Source organism: Nannobrachium achirus (genome assembly GCF_963921795.1).
Source record: "Nannobrachium achirus genome assembly, chromosome: 13".
Classification (NCBI taxonomy): Eukaryota; Metazoa; Chordata; class Actinopteri; order Myctophiformes; family Myctophidae; genus Nannobrachium; species Nannobrachium achirus.
Window position 1 is genome coordinate 46,426,876 of NC_137833.1, and position 17,700 is coordinate 46,444,575.

A 17,700-nucleotide genomic window follows, 5' to 3' on the forward strand; every position below is an offset into this window, starting at 1 on the left:
TAGTAATAAAAACTACACACATCCACAGAGCTTGTGAAAAGGAATAGAATATAAAGTATCGCTTTTCCCAAAAGGATATTTGCTGTATATTATCATGGTGAAATAATCATTGTTGCTTTTGTTTTAGTTTGGGAAGGTACTATCTTTTTGTCCCTAAGAGGCATGCAGGTGCTGAGTTACAATGGTGCAAAAAGCATGAATGCTGTCTTATAGCTGTATCTCAGGAAAACAGAGGTGTTGTGGTGTGTAAAGCAACAATGACTCATTGTTGTCTGTAGAACCGGTTCCCAAACACTGGGTCACGGACACATTTGTGGGTCGTCGACACATTTTTATGGTTCCCTTTATTTTTTGTCTTCGTGCCACGTTGTGAGCTTATAGATCTGCTATTTTCTAGCTAGCTTGTAGATCCGCTATTTTCACTAGTTTGGGTCCCGGCCTAATTTCTCATTTGGGTTTTGGGCTAAAACGTTTGGGAACCGCTGGTCTATAGCACCTAAAGTACTGTAGTCGAAGTGTCCTTGAGCAAGACACGTGAGCAGGTCTGTGTCTTGCATGGTGTCCTCCACTGTCGGTGTGTGAATGTGAAATACGCTGTAACTTTGAGGCGTCTCGACACTCTATATATGCAGCCCATTTACGATTCACCTCTTACTTTTCTTTTGCAGAGCTATGAATGTGTGGTGTGTCAGCCTCAAATTGTGTCAGGCTCATTCAAATAGCAATTGTACCCACACAAAGTGAGAGTTGGTGACCTACTGCAGTGTGTTTGGAAAAGGGGACAGTGTTTATACTGTATGGGGTGTTGTGCCAAACAGTGTGTGATTACAGGTTCGTCTGTGTCTCTTCTGTACTTGCAGGCTGAGAGGGCCAGGTCTTTGGGAGCCATTGTGTACTGCGTGGGTGTCAAAGAATTCAACCAGACGCAGGTAGGGTTACGGCAGAATACTGAAGACATTTCATAAACCAGGGGTGGGCAACCCAGTTGAGCCCAAGATCACTCGGTTCTTTTCCAAAGCTGCTGTGATCACCCAGTGCCAGACAGTGAAAACCACGATTGCTTTTATGACTTATTATAGGCTGGTAATTAGAGTAAAGTAAAGTCAAGACACCTGAGCATCTGTATGGGGAAAATGTTATGCACATTCATACACAATGATGAATCTATCCTAAAAAATCACACCCGTGTGAAGTGGAGCTGTGTGTGTGTGTGTGTGTGTGTGTGTGTGTGTGTGTGTGTGTGTGTGTGTGTGTGTGTGTGTGTGTGTGTGTGTGTGTGTGTGTGTGTGTGGATCATGTGTACCGTTTTTTGTGACATTTGAAGAAAATATGTAGGAAAAGGAGCAAAAAGTGTGTTTTGGAGAAAATTCAAGATGGCGGAAAATCTATCATGGCGCAAATGGGCGTGGCCTATATGGGGAGATGCGTTATGACCCAAGGAATCCAGGGAAAACATATTTTTAATTTTCCGACCTACGGTTCAAGAGTTACAGGCCAAAACGTAAAGTGGGGTGTTATGGCGCCACCATGCGGCCAAATGACACAATTATTTTTTATTTAATCCTTGAAATCATTATGAACCTCCTCTCCAAGTCTTGAAACTCTAGCCCCTATGGTTTGCGAGAGAGAAATAATTGAATGTGAGTTTTTGCGATTCAATGGGGAAAATTAATTCACTAATAAATTAATATCAATTAAACTATAGAACCTTTCTCTTAGAAAAGTAATAGCCCACGATTCCCGAGTAAGCCGGTCGATTTGACATATGGCGCGAGTGTGTGGTGGCAAAACTGTGGGACTAGTGGCGTGCCGAAGTTTAGGAAGTTCAGGCTACATACACACAGTCACAGACAGACAGACACACAGACAGACACACACACACACAGACCCACACAGCCACGTATAGGGAGCCTGTGCTTCACACAGCTCCAAAAAGTGCCCTCTCCAGACCATGAATACAGTTTTTACTAAATGTAAATGCCCTCTTTCCATGCCACACCTGAAGGCAGCATTCAAGAGAATTGCCTTGTCCAAACTCTCCTGAACTTGATTGCAGCATCTTATGTTGAAAGAATTGCCCTCTCTAGAAATCCATGCCGTTATGCCACATATCCAGTATTTACTTGATAAGGATTAGTTCAATGTGGTATCAAGCACTGAAAATAGCCGACCTCCAAGCTCACAACGCGTCGCGCTGCGACGCGTTGTGAGCTTGAAGGTCTGCTATTTTCGATATTTTCACCAAAAGGCCCTTTTAGAAATTTAAGCCCCTGCCTCTCTAACACTCTCTGCACGTCCCTGAAATGGACCCGTTCTGTTTGTTCACTCTCAGAGTTAAATAAACACTGTTTACAGTGTAGATTCATTGGGGTCCCAGAGATTACAACAAAAGTGTGGGAATCCCTGGTTTATTTTAATGAGGTGCATTTAAATCCCCACTAGGGATGTGACTGTGTTGTTTGTGTGTTCCCCAGCTGGCTACCATAGCAGACACAGTGGAACACGTGTTCCCAGTATGGGGAGGCTTCCAGTCCCTCACAGGAATCATCGACTCGGTATAAAACATAACGCTCACACACTCACTCTCACGCACGCACACGCACGCGCGCACACACACACACACACACACACACACACACACACACACACACACACACACACACACACACACACACACACACACACACACACACACACACACACACACACACACACACACACACACACACACACACACACACACACACACACACTCTCTTACTGACTCTTGACTATTTTCTCAGATTATCAAGAAGTCCTGCATTGAGATCCTGGCGGCGGAACCGTCCAGTGTGTGTGCTGGAGGTAAGAGATGTAAAAGATTTGTATCCACAAGTTTCCAACGTCCCATCGTGCATTGCGCAGAGGGTGTGCGGCATTTGTGATCTATAAGTTCACAACGGTCTGCAACGTGACGTGAGCTTGTACGTCAGCGGTTCTCCGGATGTTTCCCACACATAATGCTACAGTAAATTCTCCGGGAAACAGGTGGATACAGGGACGTGCTGGCCATTGGGAAAAGCAGGACAACTCCCGAATGGCCGGTTCATTCCCGGCCGGTCCAGACCGGCCAAAAATTAAATAAAATGACAGCCTTCGTTCCATTTTGGGGGCTGGGTGGACAACAAAGTAAATCGTCACTGTCGGGCAGAAACCTCGTATCTCCAAGTTTCAAATGTGTAAATTTCTTCGCAAAGCAAAGCCCTGCTTCATCATACAAGGCCGTCGCACAAAAGTAGTGAAAGCAGCAGATCTACAAGCACACAACGGTGCGAGGCGTTGTGTCGGCTGTTTTCACTAGTTTAAATAATTGTGATAATGTGATTACAATAAATGTACCCCCATTGATTCCGGATGGGGACCCAAATGCATTTGGGTCCCCATCCGGAATCAATGCTGGTAAATTTACTATAATCAAATCTTTGTCTTAGGAAAACCAAAAAATATTATTGAACTCAAGTCTCCATGGTGTGAGTAATCGATAAAGAAAAGGTTATTTTGGGGGTGAACTACCTCTTTAAAAAAAGAAAAGAAAGGTGGGCTTGCAGACTGGCAGTATATTTTGACTGTTTTGATACTGTGATGAATAAATGGTTGAGACGGGCAACGCCAGTGTGTGATTATGTCAGACGACAGACATGTAAAAGGCATCTGGAGTGGAACGTGAGGTCGACTGAATTCACACGGAAGGAAGCTGATGGCCACGTAGTGACAGTGAGCGTATTGTCACTCATGGCCGAAGGGAAATTAGCATAGCTGCCTCAGCCAGCATGTGTGTGGAGGGTGGAGGGTGGAGGGTGGGGGCAGAACATTGGTCAGTGGAATTAGCCATGAATCTTTAAGCATGGCTGCATCTCTTGGCCTAGTTTGCCACATCCTATATGCTAAACAGCCATTCTAGCCCCGTCGAACCCCACCCTCTCTCTCTCTCTCTCTCTCTCTCTCTCTCTCTCTCTCTCTCTCCGAGTTCCATCTCTCTTGCCCTTGGACCGTGGTGCCAGAAACTAACAGCAATGGATGAGAGACAGAGAGAGAGAGAGAGAGAGAGAGAGAGAGAGAGAGAGAGAGAGAGAGAGAGAGAGAGAGAGAGAGAGAGAGAGAGAAGACTGCCACCATGACGTTGTTGCATAGCCAGCAGGATGAATGAGGTCTGACATGACCTTATTAGGACTCACTTAAGAGAGTGCTTTCTGGAGCTGCTACTACAGCAACCACTACTGCAGCTCCCATTATATGTGCTTCTATAATGTGATTTCAGGGTTAGGAGAGAGAAGAGGGGGGAGGGGGGTTGGAGGGTGGAGCTTACTAAGAAGAGAGAAGAGCAGAGGCATAATTTCATTTCATTTGCAAAAAAAAAGTGAAATTGATGGTATACAAGCTCAAGCAAACATGACAAACTATTGTCTTAGAGACACTTTGATGAAGGTCCAGTGGGACGAAACATCTGTCAATTATATAAAAACGGGCTGCTGAGCAAGAGCAGTGTGCAGGATTCCTTGTGCATGAAAAACTAATTTTTTCATTGTGAAAATAGCAGATCTACTTGCTCGCGTTGCGAGGCGTTGTGAGCATGTAGATCGGCTATTTTCACTGTCGGCTGTTTTCACTGTCCAAGTTGTGGATGTGCGAATACTTCTTTTACATTGATATACAAGCTCACAATGCGTCGCACCTGTAATAATTTTTTTATAGGAAACATTTTTCATTTGTTTGCCATAATGATATTCCCAAAATAGGAATGGCAGGTTGAAAATGGTTAATGAATGTATGGTTGCATACAAGTAGAAATCAGAATAATCCCCCAAAAATCTAGTCAAACCTGGGACCATCCATTTCCCATGCATTCTCTCCACCCTTTCAGCTACATATGGCCTGAGGTTAAATGCTAATCCATAGGACTGGGCCGCTGGGACCCCAAATGACGGCCCCTTGATAAGAGAAAGTAGCCCCGAAACACAAACAGCTGCTCGAACCAGCCAGCGAGACAGGGAGCGATAAATAACAAGAGTGATATGCACCGGTTCTAATTATGAGCCACAGTCTGGAGTCCCTCAGACCTTCAGTTTTGTCAAGCATGTCCCCACATGTCCTCCAACAGCTTCATTCATCATTGGATTGATGAGCAGCCTAATGGTCAGTGAACTAAAGAAAGCCGGGGCCGCGTCCAAGGACCCGCAATTACCAAGGTCCCGATTATTATGGCCTAATTAATGAGGGCTGGAGACGGTGAAGGTGACGCGCTGAACAGACATTGATTACACAGCAATCAGTGTCTTTGGCCCCATTTTAGAACTAAAGCCAGCTTTTTGCCCTTCGTCGTATGATTGTGTCGTGTGGCTAAAATAGGCGCTCTACAAGCTCGGCGCGCTTTGAGGTTGTAGATTGTGGTATTTTCACAAATCGTCGTTGTCGGGTGGAAACCTTGTATCTCCAAGTTTCAAATTTGTACGTTCTTTCGCAAAGTAAAGCCCTGCTTCATCATACAAGACCGTCGCACAAAAGTAGTGAAAACAGCAGATCTACAAGCACACAACGCCTCGCGGTGTGAGGCGTTGTGTGCTTGTAGATCTGCTGTTTTCACTACTTTAAATCATTTTTAAATGATAAATGCAAAACGAACGGTTTTGGACATACAAGGTTTTCACCCGACAACGACAAAATATTTGTTTCTTTATTTGTAGTTTTGAAGATTTGTGAAAGATTTCACCTATAATGATGGCAGGCCCCAGAGAGTGGTCTCCCTACTCTTCCATTGAGGCACTTTAATCCTGTTGTCGGATAGGAGGACATCTCCTGGTTGACACGTAGCACTGCCCGGAGCTCATAAGCACACTTTCTACCGAGGCTAATCGGGGGACTCCATCTTGCAAGAGCGCCCAGCATTTGGTATCCCACGTGAGAGACCTGGAGTTCATATATCCCGTGTTGGACGTGAAAATGTACGCATTGCAGCTCTGAGCTAGGTGTTAAGGGTGCGGGAGTTTGTGTGTATTTAGTTACACTACTATGAGCTCTGCTAGTTATGAGTTGTTGGTTTTTGGTACACTCTCAGAGCTAATTGAACACCCTGGATTTCACTGTGAGGACTTGGTTTCCGAGAATGTTAAATTCCATATTTGCATGCATAAACGTGACAGTCGCTTCAGGAGCAAACATTGCCGTTTCTCTCTATCTCTCTCTCTCTCTCTCTCTGTCTCACTCTCTCTCTCTCTTTCCCCACAATGTGGTTACACATACTGCTTACATCAATCGCAATAGCTCTCACACACACACACACACACATACACACTCGCACACACGTCCCTCACACTGATGTGAAGTGACCAGACGACCGGGCTGCCAGCAAACAGGCCATCACAGACTGGACAGTGAATGCTGTGCGGGCCTCCCTATTGGACATGACAGCACGTATTACCCCACACACACACACACACACACACACACACACACACACACACACACACACACACACACACACACACACACACACACACACACACACACACACACACACACACACACACACACACACACACACACAGCAAGTGGGCAGTGAAAGTCGGGCCCTATATCTAATATGACAGCAGAGATTGCTGCTTTCATTAACGTCTGACCCTTCCCTTCCCGTCCCTCCCTCCCTCCCTCCCTCCGTCACTGTCCTGTCACACTAATGTGATTGAAGAGGCCGAGTTCGGACAGGGCAAACCCCCCCCCCCCAGACCCCCACCCACGCACACGGACGGGCATGCATGCCGTGTAAACTTCCATAGCGTCGCTGTCGGGCAGAAACCTTGTATAATATCAACTTATTAGGTTTTGAAAAATTAAAGCCCTTCTACATACAGTACAAGTGTGTAGTGTAATGGTCGTGAAGAAGATACACAACGTATCACAATGCTATTTTCGAAAAAAAATATGAAAGTGAAGTTCATTAAGTGTATCTGTGGGTTTTATAAATGTAACCAATGGAAAGTATATACAAGAGCAGGTGACAAAATCACAGCTACATTGGATCCATTGGAACACAAATGTATTCATATTGTACAGTACATTTAAGAACAAGTCACATTGTACCAAAGTGCTTCACAGGTCCAGAAAAAAACAACAATATAAAACAGTCAGTGATAAAACAACACACAGACACAGGAAAATATTAAGAGCAGCAACGCAAACGCATATGATAAAAGTGCAAGTTCATCTTTTTGATATATATATATATTTTTTCAAACGGTTTTGGACATACAAGGTGTCCAACTGACAACAACGATATATGCATGCACATACGCGGGCGCACACACACACACACACACGCACACACACACACAGTGTGTCGTCAGAGGTGCATGTGGACACGTGGCTCAGAGCAGCAGCTTTACGTGTTTGTTGTTCATGTCAGCGCCAGCAGACCCTGGTCACCATGTGTTTGACAGCACTGACCTTTCAGCCCACGAAGAGTGGCGTGTGAGTGTGTGTGTGTGTGTGTGTGTGTGTGTGTGTGTGTGTGTTAGGGCATTCACGAATAGTGATTTTTAGTATTCTAATTATTCGACCTCAAAGTATTCAAATAGTCGAATATTTGACAGGACTGGACAAACTGACAAATATTAAGTAAGCAAGAGGCGAACATTGAGAAAATAGCCGATGTACATGCTCACAACGCCTCGCGCATGTAGATCTGCTATTTTCACAATATTTATCTGCGGAACCGAGTCACATGTAATACCTACAATTTCAAGTGCTTGTCAGGTTGGGGACCGCAGTTCAAATATGTTTATTTTGGGGGTCACGGCCTAAAAAATGTTGAGAACCCCTGGTATAGAGCATTAACAAATGCATCCACCAGGGGCATTGACAACTCATTATTATGACTTCCTATCTAGCCAAGCTTTATAAACCATGAAGAAATATATATATATTTTTTTTAAAGAGAAAACAATAAAAAAATGTAACTAAGCGAATATTCTACTTCGGTGACCAATGTCGAATAGTGACTTTGATATTCGAATATTCGAATATTTGGTGAATGCTCTAGTGTGCGTGCGTGCGTGCGTGCGTGTTTGTGTGCTGGAACAGAGCACAATGCTGTCTGGTACCAGTGTGGAAAAGGCTGTGACAGCACTGTCTACACATTAAGGATAATGACGGTTAAGTCTCCAGATTATGTTGTTATGTAGTTGAGTCTGCGTTGTACTTCTGTGAGTGCATTCTGTTAATGCAACATTGCTATAAAAGCCTTAAGTTTAATCAAAGAATCATACAATAAAGCCTAAATTGTCCGTATTGAATTACATTGAGTTGAATTAAATGGTAGTGACAGGCTGTTTGCATAGTAACTGTTGGGTTAGCCGTAAGTATCAGCCAGGAGATTTAAGACACAAGGTTGGAGAGGAGTTGTGTGTAATTACAGAAGCAGAGTTAATTGAGGGGAGTGGTGTGTGTGTGTGTGTGTGTGTGTGTGTGTGTGTGTGTGTGTGTGTGTGTGTGTGTGTGTGTGTGTGTGTGTGTGTGTGTGTGTGTGTGTGTGTGTGTGTGTGTGTGACATGATAAACTGACTAGTTGTGATTTGTGAGTTTGAATCTATAGTTCCTATGGTTCCTGAACCCACTGTACCTACACAGTTACTGTATATATAGTAGTCTGCAGTACGTAAACAGTTGTACACAGTTGTATTCAGTTATATATAGACCTATACTTCGTAATCACAGAATGTCCAAATCTTTTTTGCAGATATGAGCCTACAATTACCGGTAGATGTTTTCATACTGTACCTGTACATGAAAGATGTCATGTTGGCATATACAATGAAGTGTCTTTGTCCATTGATTTGATTTAGCTTTTGCACATTTTAATGGCAAACATAATGTATATACATATTTGTTTTTATATCAATATCTCGGAGATGATGTTTTCGCCCATGTCTGTGTGCGTGTGTGTGCATGCTTACGTGCGTGTGCGTGTGCGTGTGTGTGTGTGTGCGCGCGCTCCTTATGCAACAGTTAGAGCTCCATTATTTGCCTCACATCTCTGTGGCTAGCATTATTTTTCATAGTAGTTTAACAGAAGATATCCCTTGACCTTTAAGCAAGCGCTTTCACATGCACACCCACACACACTGATGTGACGTGCACCCCCCATACACACTGATGCTTCTATCCAGTGATTTTCACACTGGAACTCGACATGTTAAAGGTGTGGCAGATGTTCACTTCTATTAGTCAGGATAATGCTAGAGGAAACCACGGTGCACAGCCAAAGAACATACACACACACACGCACGCACGAGCGCGCGCGCGCGCACCGCACGCACGCACGCACACACACACACACACACACACACACACACACACACACACACACACACACACACACACACACACACACACACACACACACACACACACACACACACACACACACACACACACACTTTTGTATTGCTATACTTGTAGGACAACAAACTTGTAAATGGCATTTTCAACTGTAAACCTGAGTTATAGTTTGCCTCGCACCACGGTATCGCGCACAGAATCCACTAGCTTGTACTGTTAGACCTGAAGCTTTTCCCAACAGTAAACCTAAACTCCCCAAATCATTTTTAACCATAAAACAACGATTTCTCTTGTGAGGACAGGGCAAAATTCTCTTCTTAATCTCAACGTGTTTCTCAAATCCTATATGTATATGATTGTAGGGACTTTCGGCCCTCGCAAGTATATTAACCCATTTAGGCCTAGAATTATTGATTGCTTTAACTATTGAAAAATAGCAGATCTACAAGCTTGCAGATCTGCTATTTTTGAAAAAGTCGTGAACATGTGTGCACATCTTTGACTATATGTATTTTTAAAAGCGAACGTTTGTAACTCAAATTTTGCTTCTGGGTGGTCCCTGGAACTAAATATTTTGAGATGGGGGTACGTGGCCAAATAAATATCATTTTGGGGGTCCTTCACATGAAAAAGTTTGAGAACCACTGACATAGTTGTCTCTCAAGAACAGACTAACCGAGCTCCAGTTAAGTGAAAAGGACCTTTTCTTTGATGACGGCTAGCCAGATTCCTGACATAGAAACATATAGGTAAAAAAAAAAATCAAACCTCATTTCGAAGTGAAGCGGTGAATTTTTATTCTATGTGTTCTAGAGCTATGAAATCTGTGTTCTAGATCTATACATTCTGTGTTCTAGATCTATACTTTCTATGTGCTTTATGTGTTCTGAATGAATGAATGATTTTGTCTGGAGAGCCAAATTGTCATGTGAACCTTGACCAATCCTCAATTGGACATGTACGGGACAGACAAAGCTATACCTTGGAAGCGGTTTTCACCGCTTCAAAAAAAAACATGTACGGGACATGTATGGGACAGACATTCCCACTCCTTGAGAATCTATGGGAATCCTCAAAAAAAAACATGTACGGAACAGACAAAGCCACTCCTTGGAAGCGGCTTTCACCGCTTAAAAAAAAAAAAAAAAAAGAAAAAATCCTTAAAGCGGGGTTTATCAAATGGGGTAAATGTATCCGATCAGTCCAGTGGTGTCTTGAGATTAGCTGTTGGGAGATAGACAGACAGACGCAACCGCATGGCTTCTGTGTGGATCTCTGCCGTCATGGTGATGATGTCATATTGATGATGTCACAGCCAAATCGCTCAAAAATGGACGGCCTGCACAAATCTGCATTCCTAGGCTTGCACTGCAACGGTTTGTGTTGTGTGTGATGTCAGACCTCAGCTCCTAGTCTGCCTACATAAGGCGTGAATTGTCTTTAGACTCACTCCATCTCAATGCCAGCTGTCAAAGTTATTCCTGAGGAGTTTTCCTGAGAGACAAAGAAGAGAGAGACAAGAGGGGAAGAGTCATTAAAACTCATCAGTCCATTTATAGCAGCAGATTTGATGATGGAAGAACGGAGTGAGCCCCAGAATTTCCTCCACTGCCAAACGCTGAGGAATGAACAGATCACCTCAGCAGCCTGTCAGCAAATGAACTGCTCTGTAACCAACCAGAAACAAGGAGACGAAGATGAACCAACATCTAACAGTCATCACGAGTTTAGCAACACTATAACTCAACCAGGAGAAGGAAAGACCAATCGGCCGACGTACACAGAAAAGAATACCTACATCTGTAAACAGTGTGACAAGAGTTTCTGTCAGTTAGGAGGCCTGAAGACACACCAGCGTATCCACACTGGAGAAAAACCTTTCCACTGTAAACAGTGTGACAAGAGTTTCAGTCATTCAAGTCATCTGAAGACACACCTGCGTCTACACACTGGCGAAAAACCTTACCACTGTAAACAGTGCGACAAGAGTTTCAATCATTCAAGTCATCTGAAGACACACCAGCATCTACACACTGGAGAAAAACCTTACCACTGTAAACAGTGCGACAAGAGTTTCAATCAGGCAACTCATCTGAAGGCACACCTGCGTCTACACACTGGCGAAAAACCTTACCACTGTAAACATTGTGACAAGAGTTTCAATGAGTCATATGATCTGAAGACACACCAGCGTGTCCACACAGGAGAAAAACCTTTCCATTGTCAACAATGTGACAAACGTTTCAGTGAATTAGGTAATCTGAAGACACACCAGCGTATCCACACAGGAGAAAAACCTTACCACTGTAAACAGTGTGACAAGAGTTTCAATCATTCAAGTCATCTGAAGACACACCTGCGTCTACACACTGGAGAAAACCCTTACCACTGTAAACAGTGTGAGAAGAGTTTCAATCAGTCAACTCATCTGAAGACACACCAGCGTATCCACACAGGAGAAAAACCTTACCACTGTAAACAGTGCGACAAGAGTTTCAATCATTCAAGTCATCTGAAGACACACCTGCGTCTACACACTGGAGAAAACCCTTACCACTGTAAACAGTGTGAGAAGAGTTTCAATCAGTCAACTCATCTGAAGACACCAGCGTATCCACACAGGAGAAAAACCTTACCACTGTAAACAGTGTGACAAGAGTTTCAATCAGTCAAGTAATCTGAAGACACACCTGCGTCTACATACTGGCGAAAAGCCAGCAAGGCCAGCGAGGACATGTTCACTGCCTTCTCCAAGCTGAATGACAGCACTCCAGTCAGCTGCAGGATGTCACATTGACTCCTGAATACAGTTTGGAGGGGGAAAAAAGCTAGATGTAGGAGCGGTTAGTACTGCTCAAAACACAAATCGATCTATTCTATCTATAAACTAGACAAATCTTTGTGTGTGTCTGTGTGTATGTGTGTGTGTGGGTGTGTTTATACGTCATTCAATGGGAAAACCCTTGAAAAAACACGGGGTGATGTCATCCAATGGGAAACCCCTTGAAATAACAGACTGGTTCAACTGGGTGATGACAGTTTACAGTTTAGGCGTTTAGCAGATGCTATTAATCCAACAACAAGCAGGTAATAAATACATCAATATAATAAGCAAGATAATATGTCAGTACATCAACAACAATACAACAAATGCATAGGAATATCAATCGAGAAAAAAATAATAACATAGCCTCGGTTCGAAGTGAAGCGGTGAACTTTTATTCTGTGTTCTAGAGCTATGAACTCTATATACATTCGGTTCGAGGTGAATCGGTATGTGTTCTAGAGCTTCAGAATTCTTTTTTTTTTTTAATTTTTTTAACAATATATTTATTGAGTTTTTTTCCCTTTTAACAGAGAACATTCAAACATATTTCTTTTTAAGAATTCAGAATTCTGAATAAATGAATGATTTTATCTGGAGGGCCGACTTGTCATGTGAAGCTTGACAAATCCTCAAAGTATGGTCTCATTGGACATTTTTAATCATCCAATCATCAGACCGGGACGGACACTACACACATATTCTGGACGTACAGGACAGATAAAACCTGTTCATTCTGGACTGAAATGACCATATATGGACGTGGGGGACACACATGGGACACACATTTACGGACAGATAAAACCTGTTCATTCTGGACTGAAATGACCATATATGGATGTGGGACACACACATGGGACACACAAAGCCACTCCTTGGAAGGAGTGGCTTTGTGTGTCGCTTAAAAAAAAAAGGGAAAAAAAAGACACTTATAGAATCGGGTCAAAATTCAAATTTTCACTATTTAAAAAAAATAGCAGATCTACAAGCTCGCAGCGCGGCACTCGGTGTGCGCTGTGAGCTTGTATATCTGCTGTTTTTTCAATAGTTAAAGCATAAAATAATAATACTAAATAATGTGTACCCGTTCTAAATGGGTTAATACAAGCACACACACACACACACACACGCACGCGCAGCCTGGTGGCATGGTGCCATAGGTAAGGTCACATGTGCGTTGCGCGTTGGCACTAGTGCCGCTGCCGAGTCGCACCCCGCGGGCGCGAGTTCACCCAGCCGCTCTAACATATGCTGCTCAGCAGAGCCCGCAGTGCCCGCACACTGTCAGCATATGCTACAACAAGCCTCCACACTGCGTCACACTACTGCCTCTACACGGCCCAGGGGGAAGGGGGAGGTCACACACACACACACACACACACACACACACACACACACACACACACACACACACACACACACACACACACACACACACACACACACACACACACACACACACACACACACACACGCGCGCAGTGGTGGAAAAAAGTACTCACATATTTACTTAAGTAGAAGTATCAATACTGCAATATAGAAATACTCCGTTTCAAGTAGACGTCTACAATTCAAAATGGACTTGATTTGATTAAAGTATGAAAGTGTCGGCATCAAAATATCAAAAGTAAAAGTACAAAATGTTGGAAAATAGCAGATCTAAAAAGCAGTCTAAAAGCTCACAAAAATAGGGCGTCTTACTGGTAATTTATGTCTGCAAAGTAACTAGTAACTAATGTTTTCAAATAAATGTGGTTGGGTAAAAGTACATTACCGAGATGTTGTAGAAGTAAAAGTAAAAGTATTGGAAACACTCAAGTAAAGTACAATTACCTCAAAATTTGAGGCACACACACACACACACACACACACACACACACACACACACACACACACACACACACACACACACACACACACACACACACACACACACACACACACACACACACACACACACACACACACACCCCTACCTTCTGGCTACAGCCCACACTGAGATTTGTGAATAGCAGCACTTTGAGCATTAGCACCAGTCAAGCATATTATGGCCTTTCCACACAGGCAGTCACACATAAGCACACACAGATAACGCAACACTAATGAAGCATGCATGGCTTTGCTACTGCTTGAGTTGAGGTGAGAATTGGTCAACAAACAGACCCTAAGAGCACGCTGGAAGGTTAATAACAATACCGGCGTGACTTCCACGTGCGTCTGGGACTTCACGTGGCCAGTCATATGACGTCAGTTACCTAAAGTAACTGAAAGTGTTTGTGGAACACCCATGTGGCCGCTGAAAACGCATCCACCCATCTCTGACCTGCATTTTCCGTGCATGTTTATTTTCATGACCACTCGTGTTTCTGGCTTGCATCAGTGTAACTAACATAGTATTAAGTTCCTATGCATTGGTATGAAAACTATGAAAACTAAGGTTTTAAATATATTTAAATATCTTCCTAAATCAAGTTTAACTAAAGTTAACAACATTTAGTATAATGGTCTTATCAAACCCCACAGGGGGTTTGATACATAACTGAAATGAAAATGTATAACACTTGCCAGTGAATATTTCACGCCAAAACTATTTATGCCTTCACTCATACAGGTTGATACCTTTATTTGTGGCGTGAGAGCTGAGAAAATCGACCTTTTTCCGAGTAAATATTCAATTGCTTTACCGCTTCGGAATATTTGGGTTCTGTTTGAATGTTATCATGACACAAACAACTGTTACAACAAATAGAAAAAGTGTATAAGGACCAAAAACTTTTTTTTTGTCCCCTTCAGAGAGTTTCCAGGTGGTGGTCAGAGGAAACGGCTTCCTCCATGCCAGGAACACAGACCAGGTGCTCTGCAGCTTCAAACTCAATGACACACACACTCTGGGTGAGCACACACATACGCACGCACGCACGCACACACGCACGCACGTACACACGCACACACGATTAGATTGGGGTACAGTCACCATGGCCACAATATGCAATGTGAATGGCATGAACCTGTAGACACCGGAAGTGGTGGAAGTGCTGCGGTTAACAGAAGTTACATCATGTGTTGCAGTCTGTTTACATCTGCCAGCGAAACAAACCTAAATAGATTGTAGCTCTTAATAGGTGTCCTTTGTCAGAATCCATGTTTTTGTTTGGATATTGTTCATTACGAGCGCAACTGAAGGGTCGGGAGAAGTAGAACAGTTATGTCCTTTTTATCCTAGCATAGCAGTCCAGATATATGGATGCAAGTTTTACAGTTATGAATATGGATGTTCCACCCAGTCCCACCTCTTTTGGATTTTGAGCGTTCGGTCTACAAAGTGACATTAAGTGTGGCCCTCCTCTCCATAAGTTGAGCTATTTTGTACTTGAGGTGCCCCGGGTACCTAAACATGCTGGATGCAGAGACCGCCGAAATGCGAGGTGTAGTACTGGGAACTGGAGTGCTCCTAGCGCAACTTTAGAAATAGTTGCTGTCAAGCTTTTTGTGTAAATTTATGCCCTACTTGATCACAGCGTCACACAAATGTATCAAAAGCAGCAAGTGGATCTGCAAGCTTGAAACACTCTTCTAGATGTGCTACTTTTGCTATTTTTGAATTTGAATCCTGAAAAGTAACTTTAATTGGGACATATGAGGTATCCACTCGACAGAGACAAAGTATGCATGACAGAAGGGTGCTGGTAGCCCCCCAAAAAAAAACACTTTCTGAAGGCATGGCCCCTGAGTCATTAGAAAATATCTAAATAAGTTCGTAAAAATCATCACTTATTGTAAAAATGTGACAGAAATGTGATAGAACCAGATGCCTCCTATTATAGCAGCAACCACGGGAATGGAATTACCCTCACAGACCTCGAAGGGCCAAGTCTTAATGTGGGTGTGTATGACTGTACAGTATGGTAGCTGTGTTTTGGCAGCAGACTTCATGAATGACTTGTTTCTTTGCAGATGAGAGGCCAGTGGGGATAGAAGACACCTTCCTGCTTTGTCCTGCTCCTGTCATAGAGGAAGTAGGGAGGTAAGTTACAGCACAGTACACTTCAATTGTGGTCCTCTTTCACAGTCCAAAATCCAAAGTAAACTCCCCCTCGCAGACAGAACTGCAGACTGACTCCCCATTTTTCACCGCAGTCTGAAAACTCACCACTTCAGACTCCACCTCACACACTAAGCAGTCCTCTCTCCTTGTATCCCTTCTTGCAGGGACATGCAGAGAATGTTAGAGAGGCAGGGGCTGAAATAAAAGGGCCTTTTGGTGGAAATATCGCAGCGTGACACGTTGTGAGCTTGGAGGTCAGCTATTTTCGGTGTTTGATACCACACTGAACTGAAGCATAATCAAGTCAATACTTGAGATGTTGCGTAACGGCATGTATTTCTACACAGAGAGGGCAATTATTTCAACATAAGATGCTGCATTCTAGTTCAGGACCAATTCTCCTGAATGTTGCCTTCAGGTATGGCAAGGAAAGAGGGCATTTGCGTTTGTTTCACCATAGTAAAAACTGCATTCATGGTCTGGAGAGGGCACTTTTTTACAGAAGGGTAAAAGGGAAGGGGCTCAAGCCCCCTTTGATGTCTGTGTGCACGTGCCTGCCTTCTTGTCACCATTTGATAGATGCTAGTTTCGATTATTATAATTCTTTTGCCTGATTCCAGATGTTATATAATAATGTTATTTAGAGCATATTGTTTAGACAGATGCTTGGTTCGATGTTTACCCTGGTATTCTATTTTCTTGTGTGAATATTTACCTTGTCTTTTGTTGACCATGGCTCTGCTTACTCTGATTTGCACATTGCTCTAGATTGTAGGGTATCTTAACTACATTCAGAATGATATAATTAAGCTAGTTTGTTGCCATGTAGCTGGGTAGTTTGACAAAACGTAGATCACTACCTTTTCAGATGAGTTCTGAGTGCAGTTTGTCCTTCACATCAAAGAGAGAATTCTCCATCTCCATCCATTTGTAGTATGTTTGTGTAGTATGCATGTTTTATTCAATTCCCTCAAAGTCACAACATGTCCTCAGCCACATTACCAACTAATTAGCTACACAGTAGCTTCATTGTACATTTACTGAGGTTATGTTGGCAGCCCAACTGTGAATATTAACTCGTAACCTAGCCATTTTTAGCTTATCCTTTTAGAGAATCTGTTTGGTAGAGTGTGGTAACGTAATATGACTAGCACATCTGCAGTAGTTCTATCTGCTCTTTTGTTGAAGATTGAGCGTAGGGCCACTACTGGTTGACAATAGGTATTGCTCAACTTGGCATCCCGTTATAGGCGCTTGGGGGGGTTCAAATCCCAGGTGGGACACGAAAGACACTTCCAGTCACAAAGTCTCAGTCACAGACAAATGTCGCAGCCTCAACACTGGATTTTAGTACTTCGGTCTCTGCATCTCGGTGGGTTTCAGATTCTGCACAGGGAGTGTTGGAGCGGGATCCAAGGACTCCAAGCTTTAACCTTTGACACCCAGTTTAACTGTCCATTTGC

At 43.2% G+C, this 17,700-nt stretch overlaps 1 protein-coding gene across 1 annotated transcript in view; it reads left to right on the forward strand.

The window, feature by feature from the left end:
- antxr1d (ANTXR cell adhesion molecule 1d) overlaps window positions 1–17,700 on the forward strand; it is a gene marked incomplete at its 3' end in the record, with an annotated part of 62,973 nt that overhangs the window by 11,492 nt on the left and 33,781 nt on the right. Inside the window, exons 7-11 of the mRNA XM_080741052.1 lie at window positions 861–929; window positions 2,475–2,555; window positions 2,784–2,844; window positions 14,986–15,084; window positions 16,147–16,216. Of these exons, the coding sequence (XP_080597178.1) occupies window positions 861–929; window positions 2,475–2,555; window positions 2,784–2,844; window positions 14,986–15,084; window positions 16,147–16,216 (380 nt within the window). The remainder of the gene's footprint in view (window positions 1–860; window positions 930–2,474; window positions 2,556–2,783; window positions 2,845–14,985; window positions 15,085–16,146; window positions 16,217–17,700) is intronic.